Raw genomic sequence first — 26679 nt, 5'->3', positions numbered from 1 at the left:
ATAGGTATGTATCGGAGACATGGAGACTAACAACTCGAAATAAGAATCGCATAGAGGCAACTGAAATGGATGCCCTGAAAGAGTAAGAAATGAAGTGATACGAAAACAAATAGGATTAGAAGGGATAATAATGAAAGATATTGAGAGAAACCATGGTCATGTACGTATGGGGGAGAACAGATGGCCAGAAAAGCAATACAGTGGATACCACAGCAAAGATGAGCGAGAGGAAGAGGTGAGAAGAAGGAGTTAGGAGACCAATGATCGAAATTTCAATAAAAGTGAGTGGCAGGATCGGAATCTCAATGTTAACAGTTGATGTTGTGTTGGTGCACAGATCTGTTCATACAACCTACAATCTTTTAAAGCCGTTTTGGTCGATCATCCCGAGCTTACCACAGGCGGTTGTGTTCGAGAACCTATTTTCTTCTTCTGCTTTTCGATGTACAGCATCTAGAAAAATAACTCCTCAAAGAACAACTGAATCCGAGATAATAGGTAAGAAAGAAGAAAATATTCTACAATAACTAATAAATAGAGTGGTTGAAGAGAATTTACTGAATTTATTTAAAATTTAATTATAATAATAATAAAAATAAAAATTTTAATTTTTTTTTTGAATATAGTGAGAGTAAAAATAAAATTTTTCTTAATGGTTATTTAATACAATAAATGTATTTTTGAAACGTTTAGAATGTAAAATAAATTTCGGTTGGGATAGGCGTCTGTATGTGGGCGTTATAAAATATAATTGATTTTAACCAGATTTTTTTTAAATTAATTGTATATGAACTAAAATGTAAAGACCCTGTACTTAATATAAACCTGTAAATCAGCTACAGACTTAATGTAAACCTGTCTCCACTTAAAACTTTCTAACTAGATATGTTCGTTTGTGTTAGAAGCGCAGTGGAAATATTTTAATTGAAAAAATATGTTAAAAAGTTGAAATAGTAATCGGTCGCGTTGAATTGTTAATATGTTTTCTGACGAGTTATTTATAACAAAATATTCAAAGTGAGTAACCATGTGCTCTAAACGATGTATAAATTGCGTCAGTTTAAATATTTTCTAAATAGCAGAAATATTTATTATAAATAAAGTGAAATATAACCAGTTTGCGGCAAGGGCTTTGATGTATTTTACCATATAGGTGAAGGTTGATTAATTACTGTAATAGTTAAAAATTATATTTTGTTATTAATTGTTTGTCATATATAAACCGCAAGCTATCAACTATTGATTTTAATAATTGTAGAACTCTTCATCAATATGGTTCTTAACTTTCGATATTTCGTAGTGTTTATGTTAAGTAAGTTTTTCAATACACCAACTATTACAAATTAATATTAACTATTGCGATTATCTTTTTCAGTAATTTCTGTTTCAATTTCCCAAGATACATCCGGTTATGGAGGTAATCTTATCACAACAAATAATTACAAGGATATTTCCTAACGCAATAAATATAAATTTTAGATCCAGAAACTTGGCCTGAATTGTACAAAACTTGTGGTGCAGAAAATCAATCTCCCATAGCGTTACCATTACCATGTGACGCTGATTTTAAGATAAATTTTCCACCATTTAAATTTAGCAAATCATCCTACGAAGTACCTCAAAACGTAACAGTAACAAGAGAAAGTTATACAGGTAAATAAAAAAATTCTTTCAACAATTTTTTTGTAATCAAAACTTTACTTGCAGTCAAAGTTGAATTTGCAAATTCATATAAAATTAGAGTAACAGGTTTACAAAAAGATACTTATTACGTCTTAACCCAAGTTCATTTCCATTGGGGCGATAATAATTTAATCGGAAGTGAACACTCAATGAACGGCAGTTTTTATTCAATGGAAATCCACGCAGTATTTTATAACGCTTATTATGGTAGCTTTACTGATGCCCAAACAAAACCAGATGGTTTAATGGTTTTTACTTATTTCGCAAAGGTATTGTAGAAATATTTGTATAATTTAATTTTTTTAAAATTTTTTGTTTATAAGGTTGTTCCAAAAACGTCAACTTCTCAATCAAGTACAATGGATTCAATTGCAAATGCAATTAAGTTACTTACACAGAGAGATATTACGAAGGTAAAAGTTAAAAAGCCGTTCTCTTTTGCTAAGTTTTTCCCGATTCTGCAAGATAATTACGTTGCTTACCATGGATCTTTAACAACTCCGCCTTGCTACGAAAGTGTTACCTTTATTGTTTTTGAAAAACCACTAGAAATATCCGCTGAAAATATGGCAGCATTTCGAGGATTATATGCCGTTGAACCTGGAACACGTAATAATTTTAGACCTTTACAACCGCGTAACGGTAGAAAAATTACTGGAAAATGTAAATGTACATAAATATTAAAAGAAACATTATAAATGATATTTTCTTGTATTACTTGAAATGTTCTTGTAAATTAAATGCAATAAAAGTGAGCATATTTAAAACATTATGTTGAGTTGTAATAATTTTAACATCAAAAAAACATTTAATTCATCCTTTGAAGTAAGTACGCTTAAAGTCGCTTAAAACTCTAAAATTCTGACAATTCATAGACATTTGTACACATCTTTTAATCGCCAATTTCTACATGGACATATTTGAAGCGTTAAGGAAGAGTCCGTGGGAGCAAAGCTTTTGCTTCATTACGTGGATGACACCTTTGTAATCTGACAGCATGAAAAAGAATTCCTAGACCACCTGAACTGGCAATATCCCTTGATCAAATTTACCATGGAAACGGAACCTTCAAAACAGTTACCTATCCTATACAGCGTGTCCCGTATCTTCCGCATCAGAGCATTATACGGTTGTAGGATACATTATTCTGAAGCGATCTTTCTAATAAAATTTTTTCGAAATGTTTATAATAACCGCACGGGAACTGTTTAAAGGAACTGTTTTTCGTCCAATCAGCAGATCGCAAATCAGACTCAGGTAATCGGTGCCACCCTCGGCCGGTTCGCTACGCCGATGATAACTCGTTTCCCACGTGTACTCACCAATAGATTCGTCATGGAAAGAGAAATAAACTTTTTCGATGAATCAAAGTCGTCCGTTATAGGTCGTCGTTAAACAGTTCCCGTGCGGTTATTATAAACATTTCGAAAAAATTTTATTAGAAAGATCGCTTCAGAATAATGTATTCTACAACCGTATAATGCTCTGATGCGGAAGATACGGGACACGCTGTATATGTTCTGGACATTAGGAAGACAGATGGGGGCATGAAATTGGAAGTGTATCGGAAAAAGACACATACTAACAAATATCTACAGCCTTCCCTTCATTACCATCCACAATAGAAGAGGTCTGTTATCCAAGCTTTGTTCCAGTGAGCAGAAAAAATTTAATAGAAGGATTTCTAGAAAATGTACTTACTTCGGCGAGTCACTGAAGAAGGCGAGCAGGGGGAAGGCACGTGAAGTACTACGAGTACACCAGCTGGCTTTATCTGTCTCTCTTATGTTGTCTGATGCAGAACGACATCGTGGTACGATACGGAACGGTCAGCTAAATTCGAAACGCTATTGCGATAGCTAAAGACAAACTAACGCCAATAAAGGGAACGGGAATCCATCGGCTATCATGCATTTGTGGGTCAAGTATTACATTGGTCAAACTGGACGTAACATCGAGAGACGCATGGATGTTCGAGATTCAGCAGTTGGCAGTCGCAGAGCATTGCCACAAAAGGGACACACCATAGAGTTAATTAGTTAAAAATTATTTGCAAAGGGTGACAAGAGAGGCGATAGAGACATTTGTAAAGACATTTCCACTATGTATCACTAGTGTGTTAGGTGAAGGACATACACACAGTAATGTCAACAAAATTTGAATTTGTATATCTTGACATTGAATTTGAAATTTAATGTAATTTTAACTTATTTTAATTAATTGCCTATAACAAATATTATTTACATGCAAAAGTATATTTTTTTTGCAGATTACGAACACTGTGAAAAGTGGAGCCGATCCAGATACAATGTATAAACCAACTGTTTATTGGTTTCCATTACTGAGGTTTCTGGATACTTTTACAACTGCTAGAAGTAATAAGTCACGTATTAACAGTACTTGTCTTACTATGGCATTATATTTCTCTTATTTTGATAGCTTGATGATGGTCATGATCTTGAATTTGTCTAGAATTTTTAAAAAGCCCATAAAGTTACTATTTCCTTTTGTAATTGCAAGAAGAATTAGATTGATAATCAGTATTTTACTTAAAAGCTAGTTAAAAGCTTGTTCAGCTGGCTGTTGACCTACATGATCATAATAAATCAGTCTAGTACTTGAAGAAAAATGTACCTGTAGGCACACATAGTGAATACAAAACGATATTTTGAGAAAGTGTGTTCAGAAAATGATATTTTAATGGACAAAAGTACAATTAATTCCCCGGACGATGTAAATAATGATGTGAACACACAAATCTCTATGCGTTATTATTAAATTTTATTGAAAAGTAGAGAGAGCTGTCTCAGTTATGAAATAAATATAAAAACATAACGCATAAGACACGGAAATTGTTGATTACGACAAATTTGAAGTGCTATAAGTTACTCTCTAGTCGTTTATGGCAACATTTCTAAATGCATAAATACTAAATGCCAAAACAAAACTGAAACATAAACAACTAATTTGGCCGGAAAAATTCATAAACGATGTATTACTTGAAGGCGAGCTCGTTATGCAATGACATAGCAATTCTGTTTCTATTAATCATTCATATCAGTACTAATATCAGTATTATTCAACAACACCGCCATCAGCACCTCCATAGCTGTCAACAGTATACATCACTAATGACAGAAGATTCTCACAGGAATATTAATGATTTCTATTCAAACTGACTTCTATTTACTTGTATTTTGTATGTATAGGTGTATTCAACGTTGCGAACCTCTGCCGGCCAAATGTAGGTAGAATCAATGGGGAAAATCGGTAGGTATTGTATTAAATCGGTAGATTTCAGTATAAAGTCAGAAATTGTTGTTTGATGAAGTTTTTCAAATGAATTTATATTTAATAACTACTTTAATATACAGGGTGCCCATTATGTATGGAATATACCATATATCTTGGTAGGTATCAACATTGTAAAAAAATATTTTATATAAAAGTTGTTTAATATTTTATTTGCCATAATAAGACTGCATTCAATTGTTTTTAACAATGTACCCTTTCGTTAGGCTCATTTGATAGAGATTACATTTCTCTTTACGATGACGTAAAATTTTTGTACTGTTACATCAGAACATTTTTGAAAAAAATATAGAAATTGTTTATTAATAAAAATTATTCAACAACATTAATCTAGATATCCAAGATCATCAAGTACCTCGAATTATTACTGTAAATTAAATTTACATACAAAATAAAACAAATAAACGAAAAATTAGTGTACATCTCTAATAATTCGAGGTACTTGACGATCTCGGATATCTAGATTACTGTTATTAGTTAAATTTTTCTTAATAAACTATTTTTATATTTTTTTCAAACATTTTCTGATATAAGGGTACTAAAATTTTACGTCATCGAAAAGAGAAAAAAATCTCTATCAAATGAGCCCAACGAAAGGGTACATTGTCATTTAAAAACTTCAAGTGTTATTCGTTGCGCATTTGTTTTCTGAAATAAAAACAATTGAATGCTGTCTTATTATAGCAAATAAAATATTAAACAACTTTTGTATAAAATGGTTTTTTATAAAGTTGATACCTACCGAGATACATACTATATTCCATACATAATGGGCACACTGTATAATAAATACTTTTGTCCACGACTACCTTATAATATATACCTTATGAATGAGTTTTCTAAAACAAAATGGTAGTCATTTTTCACGGAGTGAATAATAGCGGTGAATAATAATCATTATTCACGGGTAGCCATCTTGACCAGACTAATAATAATTATTTGAAACGTTAAAAGTTCAAAAAACGTCAATTTAATTCAATTTTTTAGGAGTTTGTTAGATGTTTGACATTAAAAAAACCTAAACAAATTCGTTTTTTCGTATGATTTAAGCATAAATTAATTAATTTTCGTAAAGAAAACGACGTTTTATAAAACTGACACTTAATTTTGACAAATTGTTGTGAAGTTGGTTACAGTTAGTAACATTGAATTTGTGTCACATTGACGTTTAACCTTTATTCAAAAATTTATTTAAAAAATAAATTTATGGAATCAATTTCAATAGTCGTGGACAAAGTATAGTATTCTACTCGCATATAATGAGCTATTATTCACTCAGGTTAATTATGCCACTCGCTACGCTCGTGACATAAACTTAACCTTCGTGAATAATAGCCCTCATTATATGCTCATATAATAATAACTATGATAAAGTTATTGGGTGTAGCGATCGGTGTATGAAAAAAAAAGAACTAAATTTTTCTTTGCTATATTTCGAAACAAATTGTTTCTTCTACAGGCAAAAAACTGTGAACAAATGTATCAAAATTAACATTCAAACTATCAATGGCTTACATAAAAAGGAAGAACGGTGAATACGGTGAATTTTAAAACAGATACAAATAATTTAAGTAGTTTTTACTCGTATTTATTTCATTGGAAAAAGGGGAGAAGGGAAGGAGTATTGAGTGACAACACCAACGTTAGTGATTCATTAATTTTTTAATTAAAAAATTAAAATTTAAAATATGTTCTTCGACTGTATCGTTGTGATTTTGTCTATCGCGCAGTCTCTAAAAATAAAAATATATTTGTAAGAACTGGTTTCTTCGCCATGTTCAGTCATCATAAGATTTTTACTTTTGTAACGTCAGTTATTTTAGTTTGTAGTTTAAGTGTCCTAATTTTAATTTATTAATTCGAGTCACCCTTTTTGGGTTTTGATGCTATGTTTTTTGGTGGATCGTTGAAATGTTCCGCAATCGTGCCGCTTATCATCTAACCTGTAAGTTTCTTCGTTTTTATGTAAGCCATTGATAGTTTGAATGTTAATTTTGATACATTTGTTCACAGTTTTTTGCCTGTAGAAGAAACAATTTGTTTCGAAATATAGCAAAGAAAAATTTAGTTCTCTTTTTTTTCTTATACCGATCGCTACACCCAATAACTTTATCATAGTTGTCAATTTTTGCGATCAAAAAACTCCATCTAACTTATTCCATATAATAATATACTTTTATCTACAACTATTGAATTATCTATTCGTTATACACTTGATTTTTGACGGGTAATGACTCGCATTACTCATGACTGACAAAGTGTTGAATAATGACACCATTATTTCACAGTTCTGACACGACCTACTAATCAAAATATAAAAAATTAATAGAAATGACAGCTTTCTTATATTGAGGTTATGTCTGAAATATCTATCAAGTTTATTTTTTTTCCTTTTTTTGATTTTTTTTGCAAAATTAAATAGTTATAGATAAAGTATAGTATTCAACTTGCGTATAATGGATATTACCCACTCAGATTACAACACTCGCTCGTGTTGCAACTTCATCTTCATGGGTAACAGCCGCTATTATACGCTTGTTGAATAATATACTATTATCTACAACTATTGAATTATCTATTCGTTATACACTTGCTTTTTTACGGGTAATGACACGCATTACTCATGACTGACAAAGTGTTGAATAATGACGCCATTATTCCACAGTTCTGACACGACCTACTAATCAAAAAATAAAAATTTAACAGAAATGACAGCTTTCTTATATTGAGTTTATGTCTGAAATGTCTACCAAGTTTTTTCTTTTCTTTTTTTGATTTTATTTTTCAAAATTAAATAGTTGTAGATAAAGTATAGTATTCAACTTGCGTATAATGGATGTTACCCACTCAAATTACAACATTCGCTCGCTTCGCTCGCTCGTGTTGCAACTTCATCTTCGTGGATAACAGCCGCCATTATACGCTTGTTAAATAATATACTATTATCTACGACTGCTTAGATAAGTCATCATTACCACACTCATTTGAGGTGATTTCAGTTACGTACTGAAGTTCATTATCGTACTGGTTTCAGTACGTAACGCATTTTTAGCCTTATCAGAACAGACTTAATTTATTGAAACGATCAACAATATAAAAGAAAAAGTGCTACCTATTTAAAGAGAAACAATACTATGTATTATAAACATTAATTGTTATGTTTTTACATTTCAAAACACTTATTCCAGATGAGTAAACATGTTATTGAAACTGACATTAATTCAAAATTGTCAACAATCATTTCAAAATATTTTTATAAATGTCAAAATAGACCTTTTTAAAGAAATTGATTTTTAAGTAATTTTCAGCAGTCGCAGATAAAATGTTGTATATCACACGTGGGCTAGAGCATAATTACATAGTTTTGAAAGAAAGTTTTAAATAATGTTTTATATAAGCACTTTGCGATATTACATTAAAAATGCCGTTGTAACTTTCATAATATCTACCTATAGCCACTTATTAACTTTTGATTTTTATAAAAACCATGAAATTTATAATGTACCAATAATACTAAATAAAAATAAATCTATAAACTATGTAATGATGTTACATTTATAATAATTTCGGACCGAAACCTATATCAAGGAAAATTAGGAAAATGTAATTAATATTGTAAAGTTAATTGCTTCATATTATATGAAACAATTTAATTATTGTCAGTATATAGCACATGACGAGAGTGTTCAAAACATTATTAAAAATATTGGATTAAATTGATTATGAAGTCCAGCATTCATAATTAACCAATCTCCGTTTAAATGAAACAACACCGCTGAATCTCATAAACAAGTTAAATGAAGCTCGAAATAACCTTGACGTTGTTAGTTTCAAATATGAACATTTAACCCATTCATTATTTTTTACTTATGCGTTATTGTTGTATTAATTATTATAGTGTCAGCTTATTTTATACATTCCCGTCGATCTAAATTATGTTGTAAAAAAGAATTATAATTAATAAAGCTGAAGAAACACCGCGAGTACTTAATATTTAAGAAACCTCGTCGCATCAATCACCTTACTCTAGAAGAGAAGGTGTTATGGTGAGAATATAGTTTTATTATTTACCTTTTATCACCGACCGTAACAAAAATGCACCGAATGCATTCTCGTGGATTAAATTAATAATTTTATTTTTCCTCTACTTGTGCTACGAAACCTTCCGTCACAACATTTTAAGAATCGAAACTGTGTGTTAATATGTTCTTTTTCCAAAACCTTAAACATTTCATTCGCCCTACAACAGTAACGGATTTTTAGATTACCTTGGTCTATAGATTGACTTTCAACCAATTTTCAAAATATTATGTTGCTTAAAATAACGATACTACTTTATGGTGGCGATAAAAACAATGCGATCATAGTTGTCTTCAACGATTCACTCAATTTATCGTAAAATCACACACTTTTCGTAATAAAAAACAACAATAGACATAACCTGCATACGACATTAGTTTATATTACGCCGTTAACAAGTTCAAAGATCTCCAGCGTTATTACAGTTATCGTCCAGAACGTGTTAGGGCTTTTCTTAAGTGCTACAACTAGTGGCCAATAATTGAAAGAGCCACGACACGAATTTCACATTCTGAGTTCTGAGTTCTTCGCATTCACCACAACGTGTTGTGGTCGTTTTTGCTACAACACGAATTTTACGTTGTAGATGATTCGAATCAATCATAAGACGTTGTGGTTGATTTTTTAGCTAAATTTGAGTTTTCGTTGTTTATATAAACATTAATCCTCCATTTTTAATCGATTACAATACATTGTCTTTATAGACTTGTAAACAGTACTTTTTTTTAGCACGCAATAAATTAAATTTGATTTGTATATAATTTATTTTATAATTAATTTCATCAAAAGTTAATTTTAGCATTCAATATAGTACTAAACTTAAATAAATAAACAGATATTACAATCTACTCTAATTACAAATTTAATTGAAAGCGCGGTATTAGTATGTTGATTTATCCTTGAAAATAAATCGCGTTGTTACAGATTCATCGACCAAACTGTTGAAAAATGTCGGCTGTAACATCAGGAACGCAGCAGACGGCAACAAAACTGCCGCCCCAATCACAACCAGTAGTGGTTAGATCCGGGAAAAAACCCTACGTAGACCTTGTTAGAAAGGACGGAGTAATGTGAGGTTTGTTAGCGAGACATTCCGCAAATAGTAACGGCGAACGACGCCGTTCTTTGCCCACAGCAAGGAGCAGATCCGACAGGAGGAGCTTACACGTAGGAGTTATGACTGCAAATGGGGCCACCTGAAAAACTTCAACAACGTAAGTCTACCTGGCAAATTGGGCGTCTCGTTTCAAACGTCGCATCGTTCCCAACATTTCCGATAACTGGCCTTTATTGTTGCTATTATTCGCAGAAAAGGACGTGTATGGTTTGATTGGTTTTATTTTTCAGATGTGCATTCAAATAGCTGAAAGGAACGGAATATCTAAAGAAACTTATTTGAAACATACCGTTTTCAAACGAGAACCGAAAATGAAGGTTACTTCAACGTGGGATATTCCACCATCTGGAAAAATGCCAAATACTACAACAGGTACGAACGTTTTTCTTTTTTAATTAAAAAAAATTTAGGAATCGTGGATTTTAAAGCTCTTCAGACCGTAATTAGTGGCTTGTTAATCATTCACGTAGCTGTAAATGTAACTCCCCTTATTTTTGCGAGTCACTGCCGTTGGTAATTATCTTGCAAGATACCGGCGGAAGTGCGGCCGCCGGAAGTCTGGGGAGGAAAGCGCAAAAAGCTCGAAACTTCTGCCAGACTACGCGCCGCCAACAAGGGTAGACATAACTCAAATAAATAATATATTTGGCCTACGCAACCGTCTGGTAATAAATCTTTCCAACCATTTCATAACTTTTCTTTTTAAAACATCGCGAACAAAACGATTTTAATTATAAACAAAAAACTTTTGTATCTACATAATTTTGTCGTTTTCGTAAATTCTTGTGGGGATATAGACAGGGAACAACCCATTTCGGGACGAGACTCGAAGCGAACTCTCCGAATCCAATATGCTCCGTTTGAAAAATAAACGTTGCTGCCCCCGGAAAGTTGGAAGTTCGCGGAGCCGAGCGAATCCGTCGTTGAGAAATAGCCGGCAATTAAAATTCTAAGCCGGTACCAGTGCTATTTCCTAACTCCGGGTGGTAATTGTCTGGGGGCGCTCTCATCCGTCGGGACAGCCTTTCCCCATTCCTTTCTATTTCCTACCGAGGACATTCACGTTCAAAGACGTTAATTCAAAACGTTAATTAAAAAATACACAAGCAAAAAAGATTCAAAAATAAAATAAAAATCTTAGTCTTATTTTATTATTGTGCTTCAATTTAAAATGTAAATCATTTATAATTCATAAAGAAACTCAAAACACCGTCAAATGTCCAGGATAGTGGACTCACCCAAAGAAATAAAAGATAGACTTGAAGTCCTTTTTTTACTTTATTTTCGACGGCTTTCTTTTATTTATACACAGTTTACCCAAACTCATTCACAAATATCACCTACAAAACCTACAAGCAATTCTCTCGTTATGAACACCGAATTCTTACATAACAGCAAAATCGATAAGCCAACGCTAAGGAAATGAAATATTTTAGACACGTGGAAATCTATCGAAAACAAAAAACAACTTACATTGCTAAGTTACTTGGTTTCGAACATTGCCATCATCAGACAAAGAACTATCTACAAAAAAATATTTACGGTTATTAAACGTTGAACTAATGAACATGCCAAATAACAAAGATATTTATAAGGTAAAAACCGATTCTAATACTTTTGTTGTCATTGAACCATCGTACCCTAAAAGGAAATTGTCACAGTGTCAATCAGACGTTTGGTCATGCGAAGATATATTGTAATCGGGATGCAAGATGTGTTAAATATGCAGGAGAGCACTTGGTTATAAATTGTAGTTGATAAACACGTAGCGAAAAAATCTCTCAATTGAAGTGATAATCATCCTGACAACTACAGAGGTTGTCTGAAATAGCAAAAATTCTCAATCCACTAGTTATGCAATGTAATAAAACCAGAGTGACTCAATCGCGGAATATGAAGTAGAAAGTGACCTACCTGTAGAAGCAGCAAGTGTACTCATAACTTAGTCAGTTAACAAAAATTGCAATTTAGATCGCTATATTCAAAACATGATGGTAAGAATAGATAGGCAGATCGAAGTTAGGGAGAGCTATGAAAGAGAGTCAACGTGTAGATTCTCGAACACATCAGATCTAGGAATCAAGAAGTATGTACTGTGATAAGCTCAAAATCGAAATATCAGAAATGGCATCTCGACCGATTGGCACAAAAAAAAAGGAAAGAGCAGAATGGCTCGACGAAGAGTTCAAAAAAGCCATGGGGGAAAGAAACGAAGTATGCAGAAAATATATGGAAAGGAGAACAAGAGAAAGAAGAGCATTCTTTGAAAAAGCGAGATAAAAAGCAGACAAGATATGCTGTAACCGTAAAAAAAAGCACGAAAATAATGACATACAAAAAATAGAGAATGATTTCCAAAGTATTGATTTGATAACAGCTTATAGACATTTACGCTAAACGATAGGTAATAAGCGAAACACAAATGATAAAAACGACATGGAAAATACACTTTCAAAGCTCGCTTGACACACAAGAGGAACAAATAGAGAGTCAAGATCTAAGAATAACGCCCTGAGAGAAACAAGAGGTATAGATAGAATCTCCAATATTAGAGAAGGTTAAACAAATCAAGGCACAAAGAAACAAAAAGATGCCCGGTATTGATAACATTCCACAAGAGCTCTACAAGCTAGGAGGCGAACTTATAATAGTAGTAGATAAAAGCCGATTCTAGAACCTCCTCTCAGAACCTCAGGTCAAGGTCAAGGCCAAGGTCACGTTGAGTGACCTTGACCTTGACCTTGCCCTGAGGTTCTGGGAGGAGGTTCCAGAATCGGCTATTGCAAAGGGGGTCGTTGACCAGTAACCTAGACCTAAACAATGACCTTTACTTTGAGCTCACCTCAGGTCAAGATCACGTTTAGTGACCATGACCTTGATCAGTAACCTTGACCTGAACAATGACCTTTACTTTGACCTCAACGGAGACCTTGAAGTCAACCTTAATTGTGACCATGACATTGACCTTGTACGTGACCTGAAATGAAGGTTACACGACGTGAGTTCATTGAAAACCCCACTTCGGAGGAGGTATGCTTTAAATAGCAGATAGAAAATCGTGTTCAACAGTATTGAAGTAAGAGTGTTGTGAACATGTTGACCTGCGACGTGTGTTACAAAGAGTTTACTAGACCAGATAATCTTGTGAGACATCAACGCACAGCATGTATTGGGAAACGTCGAAAGGTGGAAGAGGATCAACAAGGAGATGTTATAGTGTGTGAAATATGTGATGAACACGTAACCAGACAATGTTATTCCTCACATCTGCGCAGCAACAAACATAAACAGAAAGCCTTCGTAATAATAGATGATGGTGTAGAAAAAATAGATTCGATATTTGGAGATAAAATATGTAGTTTTAGAGTGAGCGATCATGAACGGAAGTACGTAGACATGAAGGAATTCAGTAACCGAATTAGAGAAAAAGTTATCAGTTTGATACAGTCCGTGAGGAATGTAAATGGTAGTTTAAAAGTGAATACGGAAATTTTTGGATTGTATTTCATAAATACGAAGGAAGAAGTGGAAATCAAATCATTCAACACAAAAAATAAAATTATAACAGTAGCCGTAGACTTGTACCAAACATACGAGGACTTTATGGACGAGATTATGGTGAAAATGTCGGAATTCCAAGAACGGGACTCAGGTAAGAGTATAAGAATAGAAAAGTAGTAAAATGCGAAACTAAAGGCGTTAATACTGCAGGTTGGACCTTGTTGGAAATATTATATCTTGAAGTGAACTGTAACAAGTTTAATCCTACAAGAGCATCGAGCTACATCGACTTACCGACATCCATAAAAGGGAAGAGAGCGGTAATAAATGTGCAAAATAACGATAATAAGTGCTTTGCTTGGGCACTGATGTCCGCGCTGTACCAACCCACAGGTTTACCGCAAAGAATATCATCATACCCAGATTATAGGGAAACAGAATTAAAGTTTGACTGCGTAACATTCCCAGTACCCATCAGAGACATACCAAAATTTGAGGAAGAAAATAACATTTCAATTAACGTCTATGGTATAAATTCTTGGTATAATGGAGAGAAAATGGTAGATGATATTGTAACTGTATGTATATGTAAACAGAAACGGGAGCGTCATGTAAACTTATTAGTAGTCAGCGACAATTTCGGGAATAACCACTATTGTTGGATAAAAAACTTATCTCGACTGATAAATACACAATCATCGACTCATGAACATCAAAGATATATTTGTGAGGGTTGTTTGCAATACTTTTCAACTGAAGACAAGTTGGTACGACATCAGATGGATGACTGTAAAAAAGTGAAAGCAACAGTACCAAGCGAACAAATAAAAGTGAATAAGTTCGGACATCTAGAAAAGGAAAATGTTTTACAATTTGAAGGATTTGAAAAAAAAATGAAAGTTCCGTTTGTGGTGTACGCCGATTTCGAGGCGATTCTGAAACCCTTAACGCCCGAAGAAGGAAAAGTTTACGATGATAATAAACCATATACGGCCCGATGTTTTGAACACGAACCATACGCGTTTGCGTACTACATTAAGTGTGCTTACGATGATAACTTATCGAAATTCCGAATATACCGAGGGCGAAACGCTGCTCTGGAATTTATTATAAGATTGGAGAAGGATGTAATAGAGATCTATAAACAACATTTGAGGCAAACAAAGGATATGATACCGCTAAGCTGTCTGGACCAATTTGTACATGAACTGAGTTCCGTATGTCACATTTGTGATAAACCAATAAACAAAGAAGAGAAAGTGTGTGATCACGATCACTTGACAGGATTGTATAGGGGTCCTGCGCATTCCGTCTGCAATATAAATTATAAATTACCGATGTTTATCCCTGTGTTTTTCCACAACCTGTCGAATTACGATGCCCACATGTTTGTGAAAAGTATTGCCCTAAACAAGGAGGAAGTAGAGGTGATAGCACAAAACAAAGAAAAATATATTTCTTTTTCCAAAAAAATAGTTGTCGGAGAAACAACCGATAACAAGGGAAAGAAACGCAAAGTGTTTATGAAAATAAGATTCGTCGACTCGTTTAGATTTATGGCGAGTTCTTTGGAAAAGTTGGTTTCATATTTGGATGATAAGGATTGTGTGGAAGTGAAAAAAAAATTCAAAGACTCTGAAGAATTTAGATTGATGCGCCAGAAAGGTGTATTTCCATATTCGTTCGTAGATTCGTTTGAAAAGTTGGAGTATAGTAAATTGCCTGATCATACACAGTTTTACGACATATTGAGTTCAAGTAATATTTCAAAGGAACAATACTCTAGAGCACAGACTGTATGGAATAAATTTAAGTGTACAACGTTGGGAGAATACAGTGACCTGTATTTGACGTCAGATGTGTTAATGTTGACTGACGTCTTTGAAAATTTCAGGACAATATCTTTGGAGAATTACAATCTGGATCCTTGCCATTATTATACTGCGCCCGGGTTTGGGTGGGATGCTCTGTTAAAAATGACAGGTGTAAAATTAGAATTGTTATCAGACATTGACATGTTACACTTTTTTAAGAAAGGAATTAGAGGCGGTCTCTGTATGTGTGTAAAACGATCTGCAATAGCAAACAACAAGTTCCTTGACGATTTTAACCCGGAAAAACCATCATCATATATTCTATACTTGGATGCTACCAATTTGTATGGGTATGCAATGAGTTGTAAATTACCAACAGGCGGTTTTCGATGGTTGTCGAACCAAGAAATAGCAGATATAGATGTGGAGTGTTTAGATGATGAACACCTTGGTTATGTCTTTGAAGTGGATTTGGAGTATCCCGAAAGGTTACACAACCAGCATGATGATCTACCGTTTTGTCCCGAAAACATAATCGCTCCCGGATCGAAGCATCCTAAGTTGATTGCGAACTTACAAAATAAATCGAAATACATAATTCACTATGTAAACCTACGTGAATGTGTGAAAAAAGGTCTTAAGCTAACCAAAATACACCGTGCATTGCAATTTCAACAATCGCCGTGGATGAAACCATATATCGATTTTAACTCTGAGAAACGAATGAATGCTACGAATGAATTTGGGAAAAATCATTATAAACAAATGAATAATATCGTGTATGGGAAAACGATGGAAAATGTTGAAAATAGAGTCGATATACGATTAGTGTCACATTGGGAGAATCGTTACAGGAGACCCGGTGCAGAAGCTCTTATCGCAAAGCCGACTTTCAAGTCATCGAAAATTTTCTGCCATAATTTGGCAGCCATTGAAATGCAGAAGGTGGAGGTCAAATATAACAAACCTCTGTATGTAGGGTTTAGCGTACTGGAATTGTCGAAAGCGGTCATTTATAACTTTTTTTATAATTTTTTAAAAGAGAAATATGGTGAAAACGTATTATTGTTATATACAGATACGGATTCGTTAATTCTCGAAATATTTACTGAGAATGTATACCAGGATATCAAAGAAAATATAGAGATGTTCGATACCTCTAATTACAAGTTAAACAACAGACATAATATTCCTCCAGGGCCGCCGATAGTTGGAAAAATGAAAGATGAGTACCCAAATACGATATTAACATCGTTTTATGGTACAGGAGCTAAAGCTTATTGTATTAACACTTTGGAAGGAGTTGTCAAGCGTGCCAAGGGTGTGAAAAAGTATGTTATCGATAAAAACTTAAGTGTTTCAGAATATAAACGGATTATCGAAGATGGAGGTTCTGTGCGAAAAAAGATGTATGTCTTTCGCTCCTCCTATCACACGATGTATACAGAACTAAAGAATAAAGTGGCGCTCTCTGCACATGACGATAAACGTTACGTGATGGAGGATGGATGTCATACGTTAGCTTGGGGAAACTATCTTATTGAAGATCTACGCAGGGAAGATCTTTTGGACAACTTATTGGAGTTGTTAAACGTAAACATGTATGGCTAGTTAAATTGCGATCAGTTAATTTGTAAAAAAAAAAAATACTTGCTTGTATCACAAAACTTGTATATAAAGTAGAAAGTAGGTTGTTAAAAAGGTTACTTGAAATAAAATCAACGAAATTAAAAAAAAAGTTTTTTATTTTCTTAGTGTAAAAATTATAATACATCCTTTTTTGCAATCCAAGAATTATGAGAGCTATCCATTCCCAACCATTTCACTCGGACTTTATTTCCTTTTCGACGAAGAACTTTTTCAATTAAAAATACATCCGGGTGTTTCACACGTTGTAATTCTTCGTCGTAAAATGCTCCAAGAATGGGTTCTCCTCTACCATCTTTAATAAGGTAAGTCCTGGGATTAGTATTTTGAACTGTCGCTATGGTGAAAATTTCATTGGACCAAGTTGGTTGGTAACCTTTAGCAAAAGCGTGTCTGTACTTGCTAATTCGCACGTGTTCCCCCACATTAAATTTATGGTGGTTGGGGTCGACAACTTTAATGGAATTGTATACAGTATTTAACAGAGCAGATTCATTTCGTCGATTAACAGCTGAAGGTTTCATGTGAATGGTGCGATGTATTGTGTTGTTGTAAGATTTTAGTAATTTGGGTAGTAAGTCTAACCAGCGATAATTTCCTTGCATACTAAATTCTTTCCACATTTTATTTTTTAGGGTTCTATTAAACCGTTCGATAATCGAGCTTTTTAAAGTGGAATAGGTGCTGTAATGATTAATGTTAAGTTGTTCCATTAATTTTTGAAAATCGCTATTGTAAAACTCTTTCCCATTATCGGTTTGTAAGTTGCTCGGAGTAATATTCTTTTTACTATGCAAAATGTCCTTCATAGCTTGAGTAACCTCTTTCCCAGTTTTGGTTTTGAGTGGTAAGGCCCATGCGTATTTTGAAAAAGCGTTGATAACAGTCAGTATATACTTGTAACCTTTATTGACCGACGCATATGGGATCATTTCAACCAAATCAGCTTGATAAAGATCCAATAGTCCGTGAAGCAGAACGCGGCGTCGCCGATAATGTCGTCTCGCAGGTGCATGTAGTTCGTTAACGAGATCTCGCTTAACACTAACCATTACTCTACAACCCCTTCAATCAACAACTCTACAAGAAAAGGTAGTCCTCCTATCGGTGCATTATTTTTACACTTAATGGTATCTCCGCGTTTGAGTTGGACTCCCTGGAGCGACTTAATAACGATATCGTTAACAAGTAACTGAACATGAGCGGACTTTACAACATCTTTTATCATACCTTCGTAGAAAGAATTGATGTAATCCGTAATTCCACTTTTGTTTGTGATTTTATAAAGTTTTGTTTTTGGATCAACATCTCCATCACCACGTAAAGTTAAAATAAATGTTGATGAAGGTTGTAGAACTTCGGATCTTGCTATGTGGTTCTGTATAACATGGTGGTGAACATGCTTACCAAATTTATCGATAGATGTAGAACCATGTTCACCAAAACGGTTTAAAGGCATATTGGCTTCTGAAGCGTCACAGAAACAGAAAAAAGTTTATATACCCTTAACGAATGACTTGCGCTTCCCGTAATTCCTCTATGAGGGATATAATTTCGTTATGATGAGCAGTATGACCTGCTGCTTCGGAAGCAAGTAGTAAACGCAACCGATCAACTAATTCGTTCACGTCGTCCCAGTATTCGTACTCTTTAATTGCAGCAGGTACTAACAACTTATTTAAGTGACCTGATCCAGTTTTAGGTTTTGGCCAATATCGAGCCCAGTACACATTTGGTCTTTGACCCAAGGAAATTGGTTTGATTATGTTCACAAACTTTTCATTTTCATCATCAGTTATGATACTTTTTGAAGCGTCATAATCTCTTTTATGTACATTCGAACGTTGTAAGATATCTTTGTAATTTCTCGCATCTGGTAAAGTAAATTTACCCGGTTTATTTTTGAATAACAACTCGTATAACCCCGGTGTTCCTGTATAAGTAAATTCACCCACCAAAATGTTTTTCCCGTCAAACGTTATTGGTTGATTTGCGATATACAATCCATCGGTAAGTGCACGAACACCGTAAGTTTGATCGAACTCGTTATTTACATCTACTGTTAAACCCGTAACATAGGTACGTGGTAAGGGGTCCAGCTGCCCTAAAGCTTCTCTAATAACTGTCTGTTCCATCATTCCCTCCATATTCTCTTTCATGCGCGCCAACTGCTCCCTAGCGTCCCGCTCGTAGACATCTAAAGATGTGTCTGACTCACGAACAGAAACCTCAGGTGTAGTATCTCGACCCTCGAACACCTCTTCGTCGCTGAGAAATTGCGGACTCCGTGCGAGTTCCGGTGAAACATCCATGCTAGCTCCCGGTTTAATGGGTGTTGACGTAACTCTACGTTTAGGTTTCACTCTAGGAGTTTCCAGTTTAAGTCCTTTAGAAGGTTTCTGCAAGTCAGCCAGTAAGGCTGAGATATCTGGTGACTGCTCCTTTTTCGGGGTAAATAAATCACGTTTTATCCCGAATTTATTGTCGAGCGCTAATAAATTGACAGTTTGTAATTTTTTGGAAATATCTGTCAGAGGTTCTTTCAGTGGAGCGAGTTGAGCTTCGGCAATGGACTGCTTCTGTTTTATATCTCCTTTCAAAGTGCGTATTTTATGTTTAACATCTTCTCGCGCAGCTATTAACTGTTGTGCAACATTACGATTCATAGTTCAACGTGATAGTGTAATGATCGCACAGAGACTGAGCATGCAGTCGTAAAGTCAATGGTTTTACAGTATAATGTACTCATCGAAACCTTTCCGATAGCGTCCGTTATTTTTATCGCAATCTAAATCAATAACTAATATACCGTGCGGTGTATCCCAACAAGTTCGACAAATTCTGACAAAATCATCCCACGTAATGTCCCCTAGCAAATGATCGTTGTAAATATGTTTCAAGTTAGTGAGATCTTGTTTAAATAAAACTAAAAGGTTGCAATTGTCACGTAAAAGCTGCTTGGAAATGGCGCTATAACTTTGAGCGAGTAAAAAAGTATCAACGTTTCTATGACGACCGTATGAAAAATATTCCTTGATAATCTGTTGCTCTGTAGGAGCAATATCATCAAAAATAATAATTGAATATTCTTTCACCTTTGACGGTGGTAGAAATCGTCCGACATCTGAGTATTCATAATAGCCGCAAGAGCGGATAGGTTTAAGTAATTGTCGTAGAAATTCGTATTTGATTTGGTAGAGTGAATTAGAGCACAAATATACATTCAAAAAGCGCAACCCGTTGAGAGCTGTCAATAAAGTTAACATTACGTTTGTTTTTCCGGCACCCGAAGAACCAATTATCAAACCACGTTTACATTCCCCACCAAATAATTCGCTATGTCGTTTAAATTTATTTGCAGCGAAGTCGTTATGAAGATTACAGATTGGTAGTGTTAAAGGTTGGCTAACAAACTTAACGTCTTCAACCATGCTGACGGGTGATACTTGAACGGGAGATTAACAAGAAATGAAGTCGTAGTAGAAAACAATGTTTATTTTATCATAAAATGTAGCATACAAAAAATTTCAGCAGATTATTTATTATCATTGTTTCAAAATAATGGTTTACAACACTTTAACTATATAAACTGTTAACATTGAGTTTGAAAGTTATTTAAAGCGTGCGTAATATTACACAATATTTATTTTACAATAAGACGTGGTATACATAAATTTACAAAATTATTTATTATCATGATTTCAAAAGTATCTGTATGGTTGATGTAGTAGAACCACCAGTGGGTTATTCACATACAGATGTTATGTGATTAAACAAAATAAAGCAGTGTAAGTCACAGTACAATTTACACTACTTAGTATTAAATTAACAATAAGTAGATACGGTAAATATTCAAATAAGTAATTAATAATACATATTAACAAAAGCATGGGAGCGGTAACAATAAGTAGATACGGTAAATATTCAAATAAATAATTAATAATACATATAAACAAAAGCATGGGAGCGGAAAAGGTGAAAAGGAAGCGAACTTGTTGTCATATCATCAATTCGAACGATTTTCAGTATCATACAAGGATGGTGTACAAATTTGAAAAAACCACCTACAACATATTAGTTGCTGAGACATCCCTCCGACAATTCCTCAGTACTTTGATCCTCCTCAAGTTGTGGTTTAAAACAGACTCGAAACAAAGACACACGACAACACATCGCACACCAATATTTTTTATTTAAAATAATAGTCTGCAATCGTTCAGAAGATGCATACTTTATTTTCGAGCGCAATTTCACACGACAATCCAGTTGTAAAACGTTCGTTATACTAATATGGTGTAGGCGGCGTCGACAACGATAGCAAAGGTTGCCCAAATGTGATTCATAAAAAACATACCTTGCTTGATACTGAAGACCCACTCCGAAAGTTGAACTCCAATCAACCGGAGAACCGTGGAACAACTTATGTACGGTGCCTTGCGACATTTTCTTTCCAAAGCGTTCCACGGTGGGGAAGCAAACCTCCCCAAGATTGATTCGATCGCCCTTTCGGGATATTCGACGCCAGAAGCATATGTCCCAGCTGTACATTACGTTTAGTAGTAGAGTCTTTGGTAAAACATCTACTAACCGCAACGTACGGTCTTTACGGGAAATCGTCGAATTAACGCTCTCCATAGCCAACTCCTGCAACGTTAACACTGCAAGAGACAAAAAAACTGAACGAGCTTCAAAAAAAAAACGCTATTAACCGTTGTCAGGCAGCAGCCTGAGAAGGGACTTATACAGGTTAATTTTGGTGTTGTACATGTTAAGGATGTTTGAAGAAGCAGCAAAGCAGACGGTGGGATTCTGGTTTACTGCATTCAACGCGTTCACGAAGTGGCGCTTATGATGTTCCAAAGTCGTCACTTTGGTTTGCAATTGAGGTTTCAAGCCCAAGATGAAAAAATCCTCTTGGGACAAAAGACTGCTTGCCAAGTTGGTTGTTGAATGCAGAAACGCATCAACCCATGGGTCGGGATGTGCGGTATTTACAGCTGGAAGATTTTGCCTCTGCGGGATAGTAGGGATAGGTAAAGGTGGTGGGAACACCACATTTTGTGGTGGGATAGTTGTGATAGTTGGCGGGCTGTCACGGATGTCGATGGTCACCTCTGGTGGAGATGTAACCACCGTTGCAGGTCTGGTTACTGTAGCGAGTGTAGGTACTCTTCGTGTGTTACGGGGAGGTTTGGCTAATGCGTTTCGCAGCAATCTACAGGAGTCTTGTGAAGCAGGAGAAGGGTTTGGGCGGGTAGTTTGTTTCACGCAACCCCTTGACAACAAGTTGACGCGTTTTTTTATACGGCGGGATGTGTACCGTATGGGTCCACTCGAGAAGACAGGCGAAACACATATCCTATCGGAGGGTTGGGATACGTCTTCCGTCGCTGGTACAGACGGTGCCGCAAGCACCTGGTTTTCAGCAGGTGCTTGACTTGTGACATCCGTATGTACAATATCTGGAAGTGGTTGTACCACGTCGGCCTGATTGGTAGCAGGTTCAGGTGGCACAACAACTTCCTGATATGTTCCTTCTTCTCGTATCTCCATACTGATGCGAGTTAAGCCGTAGGACGACAAGGTTGGACTGGTGGTAACAATCGCACCATTGTCGTTCCCTGGCTGTGACCGGAGCTCATTCATTATTTGCTCGTACAGTGGTGGGTCTGTAGTGAAATCCTGCATGGTACGACTCAAACCGTCAAAGTTGCCGCTGCAATATAATGGTAACGACGGTAGGCTTGACTCAACAACATTCGTACTGTCGTTATTGCGTGGCAGCACGGCAACCAGTGGGTCGGTCATACCATCGGTATTATCGCTTGCACGAGCGTGGCTGTTACCAATTAAGTGAAGCATAATGGGAAAGACTTCAAGGAATCAAAAGGGTTACAAAAAATTTGGATTATTTTATTAAAATTATACGTTCGCTCACGTCTGACAAGTTTGCAATCCGCTGAAGAACCACTTTTCTCAGCGTATAACAATTAATGTCTGAAATCATCACAAACATACATGAAGAAAACCGATAAAAATTGTATTGATGTAACTTACTTTTCAAATGGTTTTCTATCACGTCTGACAGGTTTGCAATGCGCTGAAGAACCACTTTTCTCAGCGTATAACAATTAATACCTGAAATCATCACAAACATACATGAAGAAAACCGATAAAAATTGTATTGATGTAACTTACTTTTCAAATGGTTTTCTAGCAGAAGGCGATTTCTTCGTGGTCGGAAAAACACAGTTTTTAACAAAATCTGTTATTATTGTAAACACACTTTTTAAGGAATTATCGTGGGGCAGGGGAGGGGGAGGGGAGGGGGGAGGGGGGAGGGGGGAGGGGGGAGGGGAGGTGAAGAGGTTTCTTTAAATAAAACTCATCAATATGGATAAAAAAATAACATTTATTTCTTTTCTAACGTACATTTAATACAATGCATTTTAGGTGGTGGTGGTCCATCGAAATGAGTTTCCGCACAATCATTATTATAATGTTCAAGACACGGTAACTTCATTTGTAACATTTTCGATTGCTGGTAGGCGAACGGTAGTTGGGTCCAAATTCTTCGTAATTCCATAGATGGTACTTTATCGAAATAATACTGTGTTGGTAAATATTTTAAATCACGAGCTGGAATGTTCGCAAATGAGGCATCTTGTTCATATTTTTTCATTACGCTGTACACTTTCTTGGCAGATGTAAGTGGCCAACACCCAAACACAGTGAACACTTGTTCCATCGCAACCAGCTCTTAACTATCCCCCATTACGACTTGTCTCTGCTTTATAGTCACCGACTGTCTTTCGCATCCTTGTTTTGCACCCCCTCTTCGACAACTTCTTGTAAGTGGCGTACATTGGAAAGAGCGCACATACTTCTTCGTCGCGAGTGAAAAGCACAGCTCGGTATACCCATCTCAAGTTTATAGATACTACCTTCCAACGCAAATATCGGCGCGGAAATAATATGTCTTAAAAATTTAATTTTTTCAGGTCCTTTAACATACACTTTCTTGACATTCCGACACAGATATTTGACTATGGCGTCGAATTCCATTGGATGGATAAAACCAACTTTCCAGTCGATGCAATGATGATGTGTCATTAACCAGTTTGCAGTATTCCTATATTTAGATGGTAATGAAGCTATACTGCTACTCGGTTGAAAAACGTGGTGGGTTATGCATTTGTTACTATCACATGATGCTAATTCTTTAGGTACGAACTGATCTTCGTTGACCATGAAACCTTGTATATCGAGAATTATGTATTGAGTTTTATTTGAATACATCTTGCTTCCGTACATCAACACGATTATCCATACTATGCAGCCGTAGAAATCTGTCGCACAACTTATACTCTACGACTTTTTTTTTTGTTTACGCTGAATATAGAAGTCTCACATTTCGGATGATGAGCTACGGGTGCGATGCGGCTCAGGATCCGATCCAACTACACACTACCAACCCTTCTTTCCCCATACTCAAGTCATTTGTTTGACGATTTTTGTTAGTGGAGAATATTGAAACGCCTTATCATGTAAAACTAAACAGTATGCTGTGGTACCATCAGGAATCGGATTTTTTGTCGTAAATTCTATCCGTATTTCTACCCCACTTTTGTGTAGCGCTTCTGCTTGATATGTACAATCAATTCCAATCAGTGGATAATTTTCAATAAATTGTTTCGGAGTGAGTAATGGTTCTCCTTCCTTCCCATAGTAGGACTTTTGAAAGCGTGTATACATGTCATATAACACTGCGACACGATTACTATCAAAGTCCACGTTCAGATTATCGTATGGGTAGCGTTCACCGTTTAGGAATACCGTCAAATTGGTGAGTTTTACATTATCAAAGGTTGCCATGTTCGCCAACTGTTTTCCTTTCTTCTTTGTTTGAAACCCAATTATTATAAATCTAGGTGTTTCCAACTGCGGAGCTGTTTTCACAGCCCATGAATGCTTTGTTGTTTGAGGTAAAGAAGGATATTCATGTACTTCCCAACTGCGAAAAGGTATTTGCAGATCAATATTTCGTCCTGCTATTTTTGTTAGAGCTAATTGTTCTCGTAAGCCTACGGCTAGATGGGGCATTCTCCACACAACTTTATCGATTTTTAACTGTAACGGTTCTTCTACCGTATTCACAAGCACATCATTATCATCATTATTACGAATTAACACTAGCTCTTGTCTCACATTCATCACAATTGTTTTAAAATCTTCAGCAAACCCTATTAATGTCTTTAGCGGTACACTCAATCCAAAATTTCCATTTTTATCCATTATTGCATCCGTTACAGGGGATGTTGGGACCACTTGACCTAGCAGATCCTCGCCCATGTTCCAACCTGCGTTCGCCAACTTTATTATATCGTGAGGGGTATACGAAAAGTATCCTTTCATACATGATGTTAACCCCACGTTTCTCACTCCATCTATTTGAACACCATTTATAAGATAGCGAATATCACTGAACATAAACGCTACAGGATTATTTATCAATTTTGCAGTTGCACTAGCATCTTTTGTTGCTTTACCACTCGCATCCAGTTTACGTACGCTCCCTTCCACATACAAAAAACTTTCATGAGGCAATGTGTAATTGTCTATTTCGGGTATGCCTATACGAATTTCATCATTGTTACCGAAGCTAGTAGAACCAAACGGTTGATGGGAATGATATTCGTAACTTACAATCGAGTTATCTACTTTTATTTTCTCCGTGACGTTTAAGGACTCCATTTATAGTAGTTGAAAACCTAAGTTGCTTAAATACTGACGATTGACGCGTGTTAACTGGGTAGTTGATTTTCGCTTACTGTTAGGTTTTACATCCTTTCGTACCGTTTTATACATTACTCTATCACCCAGATTTTCCTGTGCTTTTCTTCGAACGTCGTACACTATACCCATATTAAATACCCTACTACTCACACCGATTTCAAGTGCACTCTCACGGTCACTTCTTCGTCTCTGAAGTTTACCAACTGACCGTCCTGATCAAGTATGCGTACTATTAATGTACTAATCACGTTCGTTGTAACAGGTAAGTAAATCGGTTGTTGCGGAGCTTCTATTATTTTAAAACCAGCCGGTACGTTCGGGAAGAAATGATACAACACGTGCATGGGTTGTCCATTCGTATACGATCCGGAGCTCAAATTACAATAAATTTGTAATGCATTCGTTTTATTTATATTCACGATATGATCCGATTCTGTTATCGTGTTTTTAGGTATAACTTTAGGGTTAAAACCAAGTAAGGAACCGATTGAATTATCGCTAGCAAAATTTATTCGCCGGTTTGTTTTTATCTCAGCACGTTGCGTATTATTATTACCTCTTATGCGTATCTGTGTACCCGGTGTAGTCACGCTGAGAATATTCCTCGCTGTTAATGTTTTTTTAACGTATTCGTTAATATCGTTAATATCGTATGTTCCTAGCGGTATTTCAATATTCTCTGTAAAATTTCCCATATGATCTTCATATTGTAAAATATTGTTTGTTGAA

The 26679-nt window shown here is 35.4% G+C and overlaps 3 protein-coding genes across 4 annotated transcripts; 2 read left to right on the top strand and 1 right to left on the bottom strand.

The window, feature by feature from the left end:
- The first annotated feature begins 245 nt into the window (after positions 1-245).
- Positions 246-2455, top strand: LOC111420842 (carbonic anhydrase-like). Of its 2 annotated transcripts, XM_071200236.1 has the most exons (6): positions 246-498; positions 1259-1312; positions 1376-1417; positions 1480-1653; positions 1708-1952; positions 2007-2455. In XM_071200236.1, the coding sequence occupies exons 1-6, from the start codon at positions 261-263 to the stop codon at positions 2358-2360; spliced, it is 1107 nt and encodes a 368-aa protein (XP_071056337.1). In that variant the 5' UTR covers positions 246-260; the 3' UTR covers positions 2361-2455. The 2 variants fall into 2 exon arrangements, with proteins under 2 accessions (XP_071056337.1, XP_071056360.1); XM_071200259.1 differs by lacking the exon at positions 1259-1312.
- A 10482-nt stretch (positions 2456-12937) lies between these two features.
- On the top strand, positions 12938-23409 carry LOC139431321 (uncharacterized). The gene is made up of 2 exons (XM_071198971.1): positions 12938-13844; positions 13904-23409. The coding sequence occupies exons 1-2, from the start codon at positions 13286-13288 to the stop codon at positions 17116-17118; spliced, it is 3774 nt and encodes a 1257-aa protein (XP_071055072.1). The 5' UTR covers positions 12938-13285; the 3' UTR covers positions 17119-23409.
- Positions 23410-24645: 1236 nt separating this feature from the next.
- Positions 24646-25908, bottom strand: LOC139429590 (uncharacterized). Its single transcript, XM_071195496.1, has one exon. It carries the CDS (start codon positions 25906-25908, stop codon positions 24646-24648), a length of 1263 nt encoding a protein of 420 aa, XP_071051597.1.
- Positions 25909-26679: the final 771 nt, after the last annotated feature.

This window comes from Onthophagus taurus, chromosome 1, assembly GCF_036711975.1.
Source record: "Onthophagus taurus isolate NC chromosome 1, IU_Otau_3.0, whole genome shotgun sequence".
Classification (NCBI taxonomy): domain Eukaryota; kingdom Metazoa; phylum Arthropoda; class Insecta; order Coleoptera; family Scarabaeidae; genus Onthophagus; species Onthophagus taurus.
The sequence above is the reverse complement of the archived record's forward strand: the minus strand, read 5'-3'. Positions and strand labels throughout refer to the sequence as shown.